Below are 16,822 nucleotides of genomic sequence, written 5' to 3'. Positions count from 1 at the left end.
GTTCTGCCCTCTGATGGGTGGATAAGCTGTTAGCAGCAACTTTCATAACTGAAACCATTATTTCTACTGAGCCTTCACAGTCACAAATTATTTCAAGTTTTGGACCAAATTTATCCATTCAGCCCACTTTTGTTTTATATATTATATATATATATATATATATATATATATATATATATATATATATATTTATTTATTTATTTATTTATTTTTTTCACATGAAAAAGCACCTTTTTGAAGATAATTGCTTAAAAAATAAAATAAAAACATCTTATCAAGGGAACAACTAAATTAAAACCACCAACAAAATAATTACAATTTATGTACAAAATGGTGGCATCAATGAATACAGCACAGCAGTAGTGAGAATACATCACTTTTTAGGAAAGTTAAGAAGCTTCACCAAAACCTCAGTGCATCTGTATGCTTCCAAACCAAAAGTGGAAGTTAGTAAAAGCAGCACTCCCTTACATACAGTGAAATACTTGAGCTTTAAACCAATTCCAGGTTGCTATTTATTAATTTTGATTTACCTCTTTGTCCATACATACAATAAGAAGGATTAAAAGGTCACTGCCAATAAACACCTTTGGAATGTACAAGGGTGGAGCAAAAATATATGAACTGTCACTTACATCACAAAAATGTTTTGTCCAACATGGTATATACCAAGAGAAACACTGAGCACAAAGTCACTAAAACTCAATTATACATGAAACAGGTGGCATGTTAAATAATAAGCATAAGATTAAAAGAAATGCACACCACTCTGTGTTGTTTTTAATTTAGCTCGCCATTCACTGTAGATGTCATTTTCTTCAGCTCTCCTCTCTATCTCCCTACCTCACACAAACAAAATAAACAAATAAACAAAAACTGTCATCTTAAACCTGGTTGATCCTGTGAGCTCTACAATGAAAATAATTATGGCCTGCAAAGGCCTGATGGGTTCACAGGAGCCTCTGGTACAATTGTTTTTGTGTAAAGCATAAAACATTACCCAGAAAATCATTCAGTGCATGAGTTTGAAGGTCCATAATCATGCTCACAATTAAAAATATGGACAGGTGTATGTAGGACTACAATTCCCCCCCCATCCCTCACGTAGACTTCTGTCTGTAGTGAAGCGTTAGGTCACCACCACTCTTCCAAATGAAATGCTTTACTGTTCGAAGATCCATGTTGGGATCCAGAACCTTTTAGGGAAAGTTTAAAATAACTGTTACAGAAATCCAGGTTTTGAGTAACAAATCTGATTAATTTTAAGAGGTCTTCACAGGTCTGACATTCTATATCTGACCCCAAATCTGACAAACTTTAACCAGCTAATTTTAATACTACCAAAGAAAGAGACAGAGAAAGAAATGCAATATTAAACCATAATTTGAAAAGAGAAAGTTAAGACCTGGCTCAGGTATGCAATGAGTAAAAAATAAAATACACAGCGCACACAGTTGTAAAACAAAAGCTAAACTGAATAAATAAAGAAAATAAATTTAGCAGTTTGTGACAGCAGACCACAGAAATTGTTGAAGGGGGAAAGAAATCTGAAAGCTAAAGAACTTTGCTTGGAAGCTAGCCCTTCCTTGATAAAGATCTAAGAGTGTATACCAGAAGGGAGGGAGCTGGCTGTGAAACAAACCATGTCATAGAGAATGACGGGGGAAACTAATGAGCTACTATGGAGGAATACTAGGAATGATTTTCCCCCAAACCTCTGTTAATTATTTTATAAATAATAAAGCAGTCATTTTATTATTTGTTCTAGAGGTCTAGCCATTGTAAACAACAAGGAGAAGAACTTAATTAATTAGGAAATCAATGCGTGTAGGCTAGAAGTTTTGAAGTCAATTTTTTATGCCATCCATATTCATCGTTTTATGACGTTGAGAGAACTGATGCCAGGTAAGGAACATATGCATGTAAAAAGGCATGTCAGAAAACCTCACAACTATCTTGCACATACACAGACTCTGGCTCATGGGTGATGGGACATTTTACCTGGTCTTGACAGAGCAGTTCAATCTTCTCCTCTGCCAGTACAGCCATGTCCTCCTCTTCTTTCTGCTCACTGGGTTTCTCTCCTGTTGAGCTGCCCGTCTGGGACTCGCTGTCCAGGTTAATTATTTTTTCATAAACATGTTCCATCACCTTCCTCACCTGGAGCATGTCACTGGCTGATAGACGATCTCTAAAAACACACAGAGAAGTGCACACAGGCACACGTATTAGAGCAACATGCTCTAATGAACAAGTGAACAACTCGCAAGGACACCAAAAAAGGTCTTTTACTAAGGTGTGGTTTGGTTAGGTCTTTGCTTGGCCACAAGCCAGAGCAGATCATTCTCCTTGGAAGGCACTGAAGCTCTCAGCAATACTAAGTGGTCAATAGTTTGAAAAAGTGCAAAAAGCTCTCCCCAAAGAAACAGAGTACACAATTGCTTTGGATGGGCTAAACTGGAGTGATAACTTATGTGTTATTATTAGAAATAAAAGTCAGGACTGCATGACTAAATCATCTTACATACTTATTGTGATTTTCTATAAGGAATGGCAAACTGTGATATGTGGAATCAACAGCCTAAATTTGGTTTGCTAAGTGACTTACTTCTTTAATGTCTTGGCACCAGACGAAGAGTGGGGCTGGAGATAGAATGGGATTTTGTTGAATTTGGGCATGTTTTTCTATACAAAAGAAAGAAGAAAAATGGTTCAGTATAGACATTTGTACTATACAGTATATAGTGTAGAATTGTGTATTTTACAAAAGCACTTTTGCAGCATTTTAGTGTTAAAAAGGTTACCAAAGTGACCTGAAAATTCAAGCAGAAAATGGAAGTATCTAACACTAAGCCTGAAAACCTTATAATCTGATCTAATCAAATAGTGTTAAGATTCAAAGCAGGATAGGTCTGGATGGCTTTTCACACTCACATCTACTGTGATGTCAATGACCCACTGTGGAACAGTCTCATTGAGCAGCATAGACTCAGTCTCACCTCCAGAGTCTCGACATAACAACCTACACAGACAGCACTGCTATTATAACCATGCTAATGCTTGTGGTATATGTACTAGTTTCTGTTTGCCAAGCATGAACACTCAAACTCATATAGTTGGCAAGAGACAAACCTGAAGAGGGTCCTTCCTCCTGCCTCGCCAAAGATGACAGGAGTGTGAGGCGGCACTTGGAAATAACCATTTCCTTTTTGTATCCTGCTGTCATGTTCCCCATTCACTAAAGCAAGAGGAACACACATTTCCACATTTCCATTACACAACACACTATGAGGAGTTATAATCCAAGGAGAATTCATGGCAGAAAGGCATAGGTGTTAGCAGAACTGATGTCATTTCTTACCATGGTTCAGCTCTGTTTCCTCATCCATGGGGCTGCTGTGAGTTCTGGGCCAATACTCCAACAGGGCTTGTAGCAGCAACCCACCAAGATTCACTACAAAAAGCAAAAGAACACTCTCAATCAGCTCTTCAGTCTTTTATATATCTGATGTGTTATTTAAATCCTGACAGACTTATAGCCACATTCAGCCTGAGTGGTCAGAGGTCAGGACCAGCCATACTCTGGCATATAGAAATCAAACACCTTGCCCAAGAACACAGATAAGCAGGTGGGTGGTGACTGATACACATGGTTACATTCCTGACTTCTGTATTTCTCAAAAGACAAATTGTCAGATGGTACTGTACTCACACTTTGGATCTGATCCATCGGGACTGGTGAATCCAGCATCTTTGGCTGAGACCCAAGCAGCAAAGCAGTCACTCTCATCAAGTGTAATAGTCAGCATCTGTCAACCAAGAAATACATTTATGTTATTAATAGAGGCAATGGATCATTTACATAAAATATATTACATACACCTCAATGAACAGATTCAGTAAAGAATTTCCTTGTAAATAATAACAGACATTATTAGATAACAAAAGGTTTGCCTCACCCCTGTTTTGAGATCCACCGAGAACCAGTTAGGCACATAAACCATCTTAAAGCGTTTCTTGATCTCCTCATCAAATTCCATCTTACCCAAATCATCTATTTTACATGCCTACAGAATGGGTACTGATGAGTAACCAAGTCACCTCAATTGCTGGATACAAATGTAACACAGAGGAAAAAGGCAGCTTGTACCTTGAGCACATCCCAGTATGCTATATTGTTGTTGGTGTCTTTGGTGAGAATGTGTCTCTTGTCATTCAGAATGTTGCACTGAACTATACTAGCTCCACCTAGACATCAAATAAGGACACTGAAAGATAACTTTCCAAAAACTCAAACAAAAGAGAAAATATGATTGCATGGGGGAATCCTAATGTTTTTAAGAATTTAAAATGTCATAGTAGCCTGACATTGGAATATTGGCATACTGAAGAATGTGGTTAGAATTCCATTTAAAACTTCAGTCATTTAACATGGTGTGAAATCTCTAAATAATTACATAGAAAGACATTAAAGATTTTAACATAAAAACCTAAAATAATACTTGTTTAAAGAAAAATGACATCAAAAAAATTCACAGGCTATGAATCTCTAGAATACATACATAGAATATATACATTTATCTTTGCATATATTTCACATATAGAGAATATCTATATTTCTCTACGCACCCCTGTTTTCTTTTCCTCAGTTTGGACAGAGCACTCTCCACCATTTCACTACGAGTTATACTGTGTATGACTATGTATGTGACGAATAAACCAAACTTGAACTTGAACTTGAATTTCACTTAAAATGTTACATAAATATCTCAGTGAGCTAAACAGCTTGGCCAAATGTATTACAAGATTCCAAGGGCATTCTAATGAGTAAAACCCACTGAAACACTCAAGTGACTTCCACATTTAAGCAACAACATACATCAGATTAGTGGACATAGTCCAATCTCAGAAGCATCAGTACATAACCATGCCTAAAGGGCATTAATGCATACAGCAGCATGGTGTAATATGCTTACCTTTAATGACCTGATCAGGTTGTGTGCACAGTGGTGTCATAGGAGTGCTGCAGTCATTGTCATAATCCCCAGATGCTCGGAAATTATGAATGCCCTTTAAAGACTGGGGGTTAATGAAGAATTAAATGAAATTGAGGCTAGAATTATATCAGATATCAAAAAACATAATTATGCTAAGATTTCATGCATTTTGCATATAACTCGGCTGATGATTGTGAACCACAGCACACAGTGTACCATTGCAGGCCTACAAGCCTGTCTTCCTGAGAGGGGCAACTCAAAGCTAATCTACAATATTTCTTTAATACTTAGTGCCAGATAATTATCTTAATTCATAACAGTCAGTCATAATACTTTAGACAAAAGGGCCACCATTCAGTAGGTCTTTAAGTAAAAAACAGAGCAAGATCATTAAATCTTAGCTGGATAAGTTTATACGATACATCAGGGAACAGCTGGCCCAGATGGACCCTCAGCTTGCATCATTGTGGACAGCCACTGTGCTCACCCATTTGTTCACAGTCGACTTTGTAGTGGAGACCCAAATGGCTGATGGTGGGTCCGCAGACCTGTCCAACTCCATCTGTGCAAGGTCAAACATGCATTCAGCAACTTTACTTTTTCCCCCTACTCAGGCACGCTTCTTCACACTACCCTCTAAATCAGTCTTCTCCCCAAAGCTGTTGTCTACTACCTGGCTAATTGGCTACGCCACTCATTGCAGACTGTATTTTAAGGTCAAGAAGCTCTCTTACAGTCTGTGCAATGGTACGTTCAACAAGTAGGTCCACGTTGATGGAGCTGTTATGTAAGCATATCTTCAATAAAAAATACCGATGTAGAATGGCTTTCTAAGCTTACAGACATATGTCAAGACAAACAATAATATGTGGGCCAAATAAAAGGTCATCTTGAGGGGGACGGTTCAGTATGGGGGAGAAACTCCATGTCTCAGATTTACAGAGTTTACCTTGAGGACGGGGGCCTTCTCTTCACAAATAAGCACACGTATATCAGGATTGCGCAGGTCTGTGCAGTAAATCTTCCGGTCCCGGCCTCCAGAGTAAACATGCGTGAAGGCTTCATTCACCTGCAGTGCCCATACTCCCTCATCGTGAACACGGTACGTGGCTATGCACCTCTGCTGGCCGAGTGACCACAGGCGGATAGTCCCATCTGAACTTCCCGAGAGACACTAAACAAACAGAGCACCCATAAGAAAGCACTGGAAGTATGAACTCCATTACTTATCTAACTCAGAATCCAATTTCACTGTACTTTGTAAAACAGATTTTCCCCCATACAATATAAAGGTGCAAAGAAAAGTTTTTGCAAAGTGCTTCTTTAACTTATGCAGCAATGCAATCCTATGTCTAGACTTTCTAATTAAAAGACGAGACATCATTTGTCACCTGGGTGCCATCTCTGTTGAGCAGCAATGATTTGACATTGTCTGTGTGTCCTTTCAGCTTCATTAGCTTAGCACAAGTGCGTGGGTCCCACACTCTTAAAACCTGCCAGAAAAAGAAGCCTCACACAATACAAAAGAGCACCTCCAACTCAACATAAAAAAAATACTTCTTAAAAAGAAAAAAAAATACAATTTTACTAGCAAGAAGGGGAAAAATAGTTGGGGCAAACCTTCTCAGTGGACCCAGACACTATTACAGTCCCCATCTGATTCATAGCCAGGCTGTAGATTGAATCTTTGTTGCCACTAAGAGAGGATGCTGCAGGGTGATGTAACATAGTTAAATCCCATATTTTACATATATATATATATATATATATATATATATATATATATATATATATATATATATATATATATATATATATATATATATATATATATATAACTTCTGTGCAGCCACACATCTCAGCTATGCAAAACTGTACTCTACTGCACAGCAATAGGCGGCACTCACTAGTAACGGTATTATTGGAGGCAGTCAGTGCTGTCAGTGTGTTCACATCCCATAAGAAGATCTGTCTGTCCAGCCCTGCTGAAGCTACTAGCTCTTTGTCTTTAGCATATGCTAAGGCTTTAACATAGTCCTGTGAGGGGAGAAAACACCACCAATCAATCAAAGTTCCCAATGTTCTCTAAAAGGGCATTCCTCTTCCACACTATGCATTAATTTTGGATTTAAATTTCCATTAATAAAAATAGCTGAACTATATGACCTGAAGATTCTTTCATTAGGCATGTCCACATACCCTATGGGAAACAAGTTCACTGTAATTACCTTATGTGTTCTCAATGTCGACATACAAAATCCCTTATGTGCATTCCAGACTTTCACTGTAGTGTCTGATGAAGCAGATATCACTAGAAGCAGAATTGAGATTTAACAGTGATTATAGGTGTACCTAATACATTATTTCCATTTGTGAGGCTATTGCAGATATACATCACCTCTCATTTTTAGTGATATATTACATTAAGACATCCAAGATGTTAAAAATGTTGCTATCTATGCACCAATCAACTGTGGCTTTTAAAATCATACATGTTTTTCCATTGCAGCAGAGGACAATGTCGTTGACCCAGTCTGTGTGATGTTCCATTGATGCTATGTATGGGTCCTGCTGCAAACCAAACAAAATGGCATTACATTTACACCATTTAGCTGATGCTTTTATACAAAGCGACTTACAATTATGACTGAATACAATTTTTTGAGCAATTGAAGGTTAAGGGCCTTGTTCAGGGGCCCAACAACTTGGCAGCAGTGGGGCTGGAACTGGTAACCATCTGATTACTAGTCAAGTGCCTTAATTACTGAGCAACCACTTCCCATCAATATGAGTATTTGAATTAGCAGGTAATTATCTATTTTGAAAGGCTAAAAAACCATTCAGTAACATGGGTGCTTACATTTTAGTTAATTGCTAACCAATTCAGAATCTGGAATTGTAAACTGAGAAAGCAGACTTTTTGCTTGCCTTTATTTCCCCTCTCTCTTACATCATGGACTAATTTTGCCTTTAAACAACTGAGCCCTTGCAACGAAAAACCATACATATCCATATACTGTTCTTCTACATTCTGCAAATTACAACAATAATCTAAAGCATTTTTGCAAGTTTTAACTGCCTACATGAATGAAGGCAAGCCTAAATAAAGCATATTTAACATTTTAATGTAAAGGTTGTACAAAAATAATGCAAAAAAATGAAATGGCTGACATGTCATTTTTCATTGCAAGGGCTCAACTAACAGTTTTCCCAGATGATTGTCTAAGTGATTGAGTGTGGGACTGATAGAAACCTTGTGCTGACTGACAGTCCATATCCTGATGATGGAGTCTCGCCCAGCTGTGAAGAGTCGGTTAAGGGCTGGGTCCAGCTGTAGAGCATTAACTCCATTACGATTGTATTTCTCCACCTCATCTCTGATCACATATGAGACCTGTGGCACGTGAATTATGAGAGGTTTTTTTTCCAAGCAAATATTTTAATTAAAGGGGTTTATTTTCTTCAAATATAGGCCTCAATTATATAAAACATAATTCCTTTATAAAATTACTTTTAAGCTTCTATTGCCCTCAGCAAAGTGTTAGCACTGCAGAGTCTATGAAACCCAGCATCACTGCAGTTCGTGTTAGACTCAAAACAACATATCTAGATATGGCACTTACTTCCATATCCCATTTCAAAGGAACATGTATCTTTCTTGTCTATTCTTTTTCATATATATAAAATAACAGAATCCCTGAATGAAAAAGCCAATTAACAGTATGCATTAGATATAAAAGTGTTGATTAGCCCTTCAATGAGTGTTTGTAAAGCATAAACATTATTCCACAGGGCACAATAGTTGGTGGCCAAATTTTAACAATGACTTATTTGTGTGCCAAGAATAACAGGTGGACATTCATAACAACATATCTCAAACACAACACAATCTGCATTGGCAATAAGAAACAGTGGTTGCAAGTTGAAGCCTAGTGACAACAATATACATACCCTTAACAGGACAAATGCTAATCCCCACAAAATCTTGACTTGCAAACAAGTCTAAAAATGTCCCCTGTGAACTTCACAAAGCTGTAATGTATGTAAAATGCTGTAAAATGATTGTTTTTGCTTTGGATACAAATGGTTTCAAACAAAGATACACAAGCAGCAACCTGGATATTTAGCCAAAGGAAACAAAACCTCATGAGTCCTTTGTAATGCATGTCCTCATGTTTATGCATGGACATGTACATGTTGCCAACTGTTAAACATAGGAGTGAATGGCCTATGCACCCATCTTGTGAATGTTAATTAGATGATTGCTCCCATTAAACGAAATCTAGAATGGTTTCATAAACACCACAAATCAAACACTTTTCATAGCCTTCCCAATATTTCAAGATTATACATCAATATGCTGGAACTGCCCCATTAACACAATGACATTAATACTTAAAAATAAGCAAACCTCTAACTTTCAGTAAAATAATGGTCAACATATGACTAAAATACTAATACTACTATTTTGCTAAATACTAAACTTCCAATGCACCAATACCTAGGCCTTAACATTATCTTTAACATTAGCAATATCGCCATTGCTTCTTTTTACAATGAATGCCTAATTTCTAAAGTTAAAATTTGCAAGACAATTAGTAAAACTGGTTTCAGGTAGCAGCCATAACATTGTGCTCAGTTCCTAGAGTCTACTGACAACCTATGAGAAGTCTCACTCTCTGACAGCCTCTGAATAGACAGAAATGCACATACATAAATGGTTTCCACTGACTCTGTCAGAATTCACACTGGAAACCAAATGGAAATGTATATCCACACTTAATGGACTAAAACAATGGTAACACTGTTGGTTGCATTCAAGTGTGAAAAAAATATACTTAAGAATAGTAGTGGAACCTAAAAACATTTTGAAGAAAGCACAACATAACATATTTCCTAGTAATGCCATTACTGTTTTAGAATCCAAGGACGATGTTAATGGGGTAGTGCTTGGTCATCAACACTGTAGTTTTTTGTTTTTTTTACTTTCACAGATTGAACATATATCAACAAAAACCATTTTTGCAAGATCTAATATGGTTTCATCACTATAGAATACAAACAGGGCCTGTTCCAGTAAAGTTGACTGCTCAGACCTGCTCTCCTGTGTTTACATTACCTGGTTAAATGTTTCACAATGGACAGAATGCAAACGGAAACCCTGAGCTGACCCCTAAACCTTATATGCAAGTCTGAATGGGACGTTTAGAAGAGTCCTGGAGACTACTTTTAAGAGTTTTTACAACATGTCGGATTAATTCCCCTCGCATAATTTTAAAGCAATTCTTTATCTGGCTAACTAGATGTTTAAAGTTCATTTGAAAAGAGAAGTCGTGGTTTCCCTGACTGTTTGTGGTGTTACTCTAAATACGGATTTAAGTTTCCAACAACTAGCCATGCTAACTAGCTAGCATAGCATAACTAAGATAGTTATGCAGCTGGCATTTTATATTTGCATTAACACAAGCCTGCAGGAAAGGCAACAGAGCTTCACAAAACAAGAAAATTATCTATCTATCTATCTATCTATCTATCTATCTATATATATATATATAGATATATATCTATCTATCTATCTATCTATCTATCTATCTATATATATATATATATATATATATATATATATATATATATATATAGCTAGCTAAATGGCAGTCATGAGCAATAACTGAACTATCCATGATTACTAAGGGGGGGGGGGGGGGGGGGGGGGGGGGGGGGGGGGGTAGCCGACTAGCAAGCCAAGACAGGCAATCAAATACACATGATACCTTAGAAGACGAATGTATGGGCGGTGTTGTTTTACAGTGACAACAATTTGTGCAATTTTTTTATAAATCAACAAAACTGCATCTGGACAAATAGGCTTACCAACGGCATAAATCATGCCGGCTGGCACAATATCTGCTTGCAAGCCATCTAAGTTAGCTAGCTAGCTAGCTGAAAGACTTATTAACCAACCGACTTAGCCCTCTACGCCTCACCCAGGTTTTTACAAAAACGTTTATATACACGTGCAGGGCGCAAATAAACTGCCTATAGAACGTTTTAATAAACACTAATAACCTCTCAACTATGTACATGTAAATGAATGACATGAAGGTGGAAATTTACCTGTACTTTTCTCCGCCCAGCAGCATTCTGCCTGTGATGAGTCGCCATCTTACATGTTGACGCTGCACGTCACTTCCGCCAAGAGGAAACGCGCGGACACTACCGAAGACACTCACAATTGTGAAGAGCTTAAGGATGCAATGGTTTTAGGACGATTTTTTTGACGTTGTATTCTTGTACAGCGAGGACTGGAAGCTATGTGTAAACTAGGATGCTAAGTAAATCGATCGGTCCATTAGTATTTTAGAAAGGCAAAAAAACACGATTAAAATAAAATCAAAGCACAAAATTATAACTAACCCTAACCCTAATTTTAAAAAAAAGCAGGACATGGCCAGGATTTAAACAAAAAGTTATCAGTATTAAAAGCTATTAGGTGTACCAGCACTTTGTGTTATGTTATTTGTCTACACAGTAATGTTTTATTTGTTTTTGTGCATGTGTCTGTTTTGCTACAGTGATTAACTATAAGGAGCTATTGTCAGATTCATATGCAGTATTGTAAAGACACTGTAATATTGGTAGAATAATTTGCTGTTTTTTTTCATGATCTCACTTTCTTACTACTTGTTTAGCACACACACACACACACACACACACACACACAAACTTTTTAGTAGTTTAATCTATACATCCTATGGCCTTTCACGTTATGCAGAATTTCAAATGAATTGAACAACTCAAAAAATGTTGGGGCAAATTGTGATTTCAGTTATTGTTAACACTGAAATTAACGTCAAATAAACATTATTTTTTATTAACGTCAGAGTTATATGTCCATCTATAGGCAACACCCAGGCACATTTTTTGGTGTTGGTACACTTCGAATTTCACCTGTCTCGACAATAAATAACCATAACACACAGAGTGATAAACTTTTATGTATTGTGGATCAACTGACAAGAAATATTAAAAACCATAAAGTTTGAGTAATATTCTGTATTACATATTTCTATCTGCTCAGTGAGAGAGAGAGAGACAGACAGAAACAGGTGGAATGAAGGAAAAGAAATAAAGGAGGATGTGTGTGAGTGGGATGAGTAAGAGGACATTATTTAAGTTTTATTGTGTGAAAAAGCCTTTGTGATGTGTTCAGTCAAGATGTTCAATATTATCAAAGTGTAAAGCCTAATTATGTTAAAACGGCATCATAAATCATCCTGGTCATTACCTCATTTATTGACACTCGAGCTTGCTTTAGATCCCATTTTTGTTAGCTATTGTATAGACCAGACAGACCCAAGCTTAAGCAATATTAATTATCAGCATGACACTGTCAGTGTGGCCTAACAAATAGGCTCAGAAGCTGTCTTTACTGCCAAAAGATCTAGCTTTCAGCTTTCGGTTTAATATTCTTGTTGTATTTTTGAAATAACTAAACTACTGTAAACTATTTCTACAAGTCTTCATTTTGGAGTTTTTTTAGCTTCATGCAGCCTATGTTTATTACCATCACATTGGTATGTCCATGGCCCAGCTTGTTTCAAAATTATTTAATTTTTTACAACTTGCATAATTTCCATGAAACTTAACATTGCAGCGATGCACCTCATGTAAATGCAGCAAGACTATTCAAAGTTCCAAAACATTGTTTAAAACCTCTGTTACAGCACTAATGGCTAGATTTGGCAATCCTATAGACATTTTATGTTTAATGTAAACCTTTTTCAACAACATTTTGTGTGTTCATGTGTGACTGCATGAATTTTGTCTTGCTAAACAAATGTCTTCTGAGATTCCAGCCAGAGTTTGATGCCTATCCTATGGTTCTGCCTTAATTAAGAGATTGAGTATACTTCTAATATGCCCTTGAATTCAGGTGGGATTGAAATAAGACTGAATAACTCCCACACCTGTTAGATCTATACCTAAATACACTTTATTTCCCAAAATACCTGAGATGGGCTATCAGATGTCTATGAACCTCAATTAACTAGTTCAAGAGTGTTAAAATAAAGCGGCATACACACTGGGAGTTTATCTTGGAACCCAGAATCTCTGACAATATATTCTAAGATATGCAACCGAGAATCAAGGAACAAGCCTATGTGGAATGGACGTTACCTCAGCATACCCATGTCAACAGTCTCTGAAGCCCTTTACTATCATCTAGGAAATTCTAAGTGTTGTAATGCAATGCTGAAGGCATTCGTTGTTTTATAGGAGCAGAGTTGGACTGCCCTGGTTCAAAGGTTCAAAGGCAACCATTTTAATAATGCTTCAGTTCTCAGCACACCTAAACCAGACACGAAAGGGATGTACAACGCACAGGCGTGCTAAATACTGAAAGTGAACACAGTAGAACACAGAACACAAGGGACCCTCCTAGATGAATTGATAAACTCAACAACAGCACAATATCGTGAAAATTCTTTTGAGAAACTAATATTCATATTCTTCTTATTATTTTACTTGGTATTCATGTATGAATTTAGAGGCCCTCGTATCGAAAAGGTATAACTTTATGTTAGATTTTTATGTCATCTTAGACAGAAACAACCTCTTTGGTCGGTCGACAGAGGGGGTTGCAAGTTTATGTTTCAGAGTGCGTCTCTGGAAATCTTCAGTAGCTTCTACCTGGATCGCGGAAATAATGAGTTAAGCGCTCTTTAGCACACACTTGTAGATATAATATTCTGTTATAAAATATAAATAAGCGTATATTTATACAGAAAAATAGAACATTTCACTATTTCCTTGACATTTGATAAATTAGCCAGTACAATCACTCTTATAGTTTACGAGCATTTAAATGCAAATCTAAACTGATGGCAAGCTTTATTTTTTCACATGTTCACATATAAACAACCAAAAATGTGCAGTTTCTAGACAGATAACTAAGCATTCTGATAAATGTCGGAATTGCGTCGAGGTCATTAGCTTATATCTTTGAGATACATAAAATGATTGTCTTTCCATCAAATGTCTGCATTAACGCACAGTACCTATCAAGGAAATCAGCCTCTGACTGCTATAACGATTTAAAAAAAAAAACAGTTGTTCTTATGCCTTAAGATGAAATGCTTGAATTCTTAAAGCTGTGTCCTAGAGAGTAATATAAGGTACGTTTCCACTAGCATTAATTAACAGTGCGTTCATCTATGACATCTTCAGCCGTGATTTTTTAAGATCAACTTTTAAAAAGGCAAAACAGCGCGAGTGGTGCGCTAAGACCGGCGAAACACGGGAGTAGGCGTTACCACGGAACATCTGACTTCCTCACTTCGCGGCTCAAGGGCAATCAAATGGTTTGGATGCATTCTCGGAGAAGCTTAGCTGGGGACTGGCAAACGTTCAGTTCGTCATAAGCGCCTGCGACATATCGACGCTCTTATTAAGTCGCTCCTTGGACTAATTAACAGCTGTTAAAAAGATCGCGTAAAGTGGTTTTGGCGAAGACAACCCCAGTTTTAGATAAACATAACTTAATATGTCGGAGTCTTTATAATTTGGGATTTACAAACAGCATTAATGGCACTACTAAAACAAAGGTAGCCTCTACAGAGGTAGCAATATGCCATACAGGGGGGATTTTAGCCTTGTCTTGTTTTTTTGCCTGACCGCGCCTGGATGCGCTTCGAACTGAGTGAAGAACTTGGTACAGCAACTCAGCACCTTATCAGAGGCTCATTATTTTGAAGAAATGAATTTCAAAAGAGGGGTCGACATGCACTTAGACTTCTCTGGATTTTTCTACAGCTCTGTGGAAATGTCGGAAGTCGTTTAAATATAAGGCCCGCTTTGGATACAAAGCTGTAAAAAGAAGTTTCACATGTAAGTACATTATCATTGTCGATCTACTCCCTCCCTTTTGAACCTAAATCTGGAACCTTCCCTGGCGCGTTATTACAGCAATCATAGAGATAAGAGCTGTTTCATAAATTTAATGTTTACAAAGTTTACCTGTCACAACATTTTGGATGTATTTTCTTAACTAATTTATTTTTCTATGAACCTCATTTGAAGCGGAATTCGTATATAATGATAGTTTCCTCTTTCGTAACTTCAGCAATATGGACAAAGCAAATTTATAGAAGTTTGATGACATTAGGGAAATACATATATATCAGTATTGTAACGTTATATGTTTACCTTCACTTAAGTGAGGGCTAAAAATGTAAGCATCCCCAAATCATCTACAAGAAAGAATCTCGGCAATAGAAATGATTACGCCATATTTTCGGTAATCATGTTTAGTATGTTTAGTACCACTTCTCAGTTGATTGTATTGCTTGCAGAAGTATCTGTGGAGGGGTGACTGACTGTTTACACCTTACTGCGCTGTTAACCAACCTAACATTTGTTGTCTTTTATTTTACTTCTCATTTTAATTTTGCGTTTTCAGTGCAAGATGCATTTTCACCCATGCGTACGTAATTATTTAAGTCCTTCATTATTTTTTGTTTGTATCTGTAAAGACTAATAAGTTTGGATAGGTTTTTTTGTATAGTTAACAGGTGTCTCAATTGTACTGAATCAAGTTTCGACACTAGATATACGGGACGATGAGTTATTCATTAAATGCACGAGAGAGCCACTTTCCCTAGTAACTGACCTTTAAAATTGAAGAGGTCGCAGAAGCTACATTTCACGAGGCGTCGGAGAGCCTTGCACTCTTGTCCAAGGTCCTGAAAGACAAGAAACTACGAGGCTACAGTTGACTGCGAATTAGACTGGTGTGGGGGAAAAAATTCAGGCCAGTCAAAAATGTCGTGCGTTACACAGTTTAAAGTATTTCGTAGTATGAAGCATAAAGTCAGGCAATTACATAAAATTCATACAAGCATTCTCCCTGATATTGTCTTATTTAGTTTTGATTTCTTCTCGATAGCAATGTCATATTTATTTAAGCAACAACCACAATATTAATAATAAAAACAACCATATTATAGTGTGCTCTAGTATCCAATAGTATCCTATTTCACACGTATTTGAAAAGCCACAAGACAGGACTAGCTGCTTGAAAAAACTTTTCTATAAATAGAATATAGCCTGTCTGACCATGTATGTTCTATAGGCCTTTTGAGTTTTACCTGTATGGACTACAAATAATGATGACACACAGAGTGATATACTGTATTCTGTATTGTGGGTCAACTGGCAATGAATAATGAAAAGCCTAAGGAAGTTCAGATAATATAATGTATAACATATAACATACCTGTATCTATCTGCTCAGAGAGAGAGAGAGAGAGAGAGAGAGAGAGAGAGGTGGGAAGAAAAGAAAGAAGGGGAGGAGGATGTGTGTGAGTGGGGTTAGTAAGAGGACATTATTTAAGTTTTATTGTGTGAAAAAGCCTTTGTGATGTGTTCAATCAAGATGTTCTATATGATCAAAGTTTAAATTCTATAAAATATTGCTATCAGACTAAAGTAATATAGTAATCGTTTAATTAAAGTTAAAGAATAGTGTCATAAATCATACTGGTCAATACCTGATTTATTGACACTCGAGCTTGCTTTAGATCCCATTTTTGTTAGCTATTGTATAGGCCAGACAGACCCAAGCTTAAGCAATATTAATTATCAGCATGACACTGTCAGTGTGGCCTAACAAATAGGCTCAGAAGCTGTCTTTACTGCCAAAAGATCTAGCTTTCAGCTTTCGGTATAATTTTCTAGATGTATTTTTGAAATAACTAAACTAATGTGAAATGTTTCTGAATGCCTGCATGTTAATTATGATAAACATGCTATTTGTTTCTGATTTG

The 16,822-nt window shown here is 36.9% G+C and overlaps 2 protein-coding genes across 6 annotated transcripts in view; one reads left to right on the top strand and one right to left on the bottom strand.

Moving 5' to 3' along the window:
• Window positions 1-225: 225 nt before the first annotated feature.
• wdr48a (WD repeat domain 48a) lies at window positions 226-11,166 on the bottom strand. Of its 3 annotated transcripts, none has more exons than XM_027003004.2 (19): window positions 11,112-11,166; window positions 8,251-8,391; window positions 7,490-7,568; window positions 7,226-7,308; window positions 6,905-7,034; window positions 6,618-6,706; window positions 6,389-6,490; window positions 5,947-6,171; window positions 5,485-5,559; window positions 4,977-5,079; window positions 4,151-4,248; window positions 3,960-4,067; window positions 3,713-3,809; window positions 3,362-3,454; window positions 3,133-3,238; window positions 2,935-3,022; window positions 2,609-2,685; window positions 2,002-2,191; window positions 226-1,196 (listed from the first exon to the last, which is right to left on the bottom strand). In XM_027003004.2, exons 1-19 carry the CDS (start codon window positions 11,157-11,159, stop codon window positions 1,101-1,103), a joined length of 2,028 nt encoding a protein of 675 aa, XP_026858805.1. In that variant the 5' UTR covers window positions 11,160-11,166; the 3' UTR covers window positions 226-1,100. The 3 variants fall into 3 exon arrangements, with proteins under 3 accessions (XP_026858805.1, XP_026858806.1, XP_026858807.1); XM_027003005.2 differs by having other exon boundaries at window positions 7,490-7,565; XM_027003006.2 differs by lacking the exon at window positions 3,960-4,067.
• Window positions 11,167-14,377: 3,211 nt separating this feature from the next.
• Window positions 14,378-16,822, top strand: part of scn5lab (sodium channel, voltage gated, type V-like, alpha b) — a 96,947-nt gene continuing 94,502 nt past the window's right edge. For 2 of the 3 annotated variants that reach the window (XM_035530536.1, XM_035530534.1), the window contains exon 1: window positions 14,378-14,885. The gene's annotated coding sequence lies outside the window, so the exon portion shown is untranslated. The remainder of the gene's footprint in view (window positions 14,886-16,822) is intronic. The other variant, XM_035530535.1, reaches the window with a different exon arrangement.

This window comes from Electrophorus electricus, chromosome 10 (assembly GCF_013358815.1).
Source record: "Electrophorus electricus isolate fEleEle1 chromosome 10, fEleEle1.pri, whole genome shotgun sequence".
Lineage (NCBI taxonomy): Eukaryota > Metazoa > Chordata > Actinopteri > Gymnotiformes > Gymnotidae > Electrophorus > Electrophorus electricus.
The sequence above is the reverse complement of the archived record's forward strand: the minus strand, read 5'-3'. Positions and strand labels throughout refer to the sequence as shown.

Excerpts from the sequence above, each read along its gene's own strand:
- wdr48a (XM_027003004.2), bottom strand. The coding sequence starts at position 11,159 with ATGGCGACTCATCACAGGCAGAATGCTGCTGGGCGGAGAAAAGTACAG. Across the intron at positions 4,249-4,976 it reads ACCTGATCAGGTCATTAAAG|GTGGAGCTAGTATAGTTCAG; the intron begins GTAAGCATATTA and ends TTTGATGTCTAG. Across the intron at positions 3,023-3,132 it reads GGAGGAAGGACCCTCTTCAG|GTTGTTATGTCGAGACTCTG; the intron begins GTTTGTCTCTTG and ends CTGTCTGTGTAG.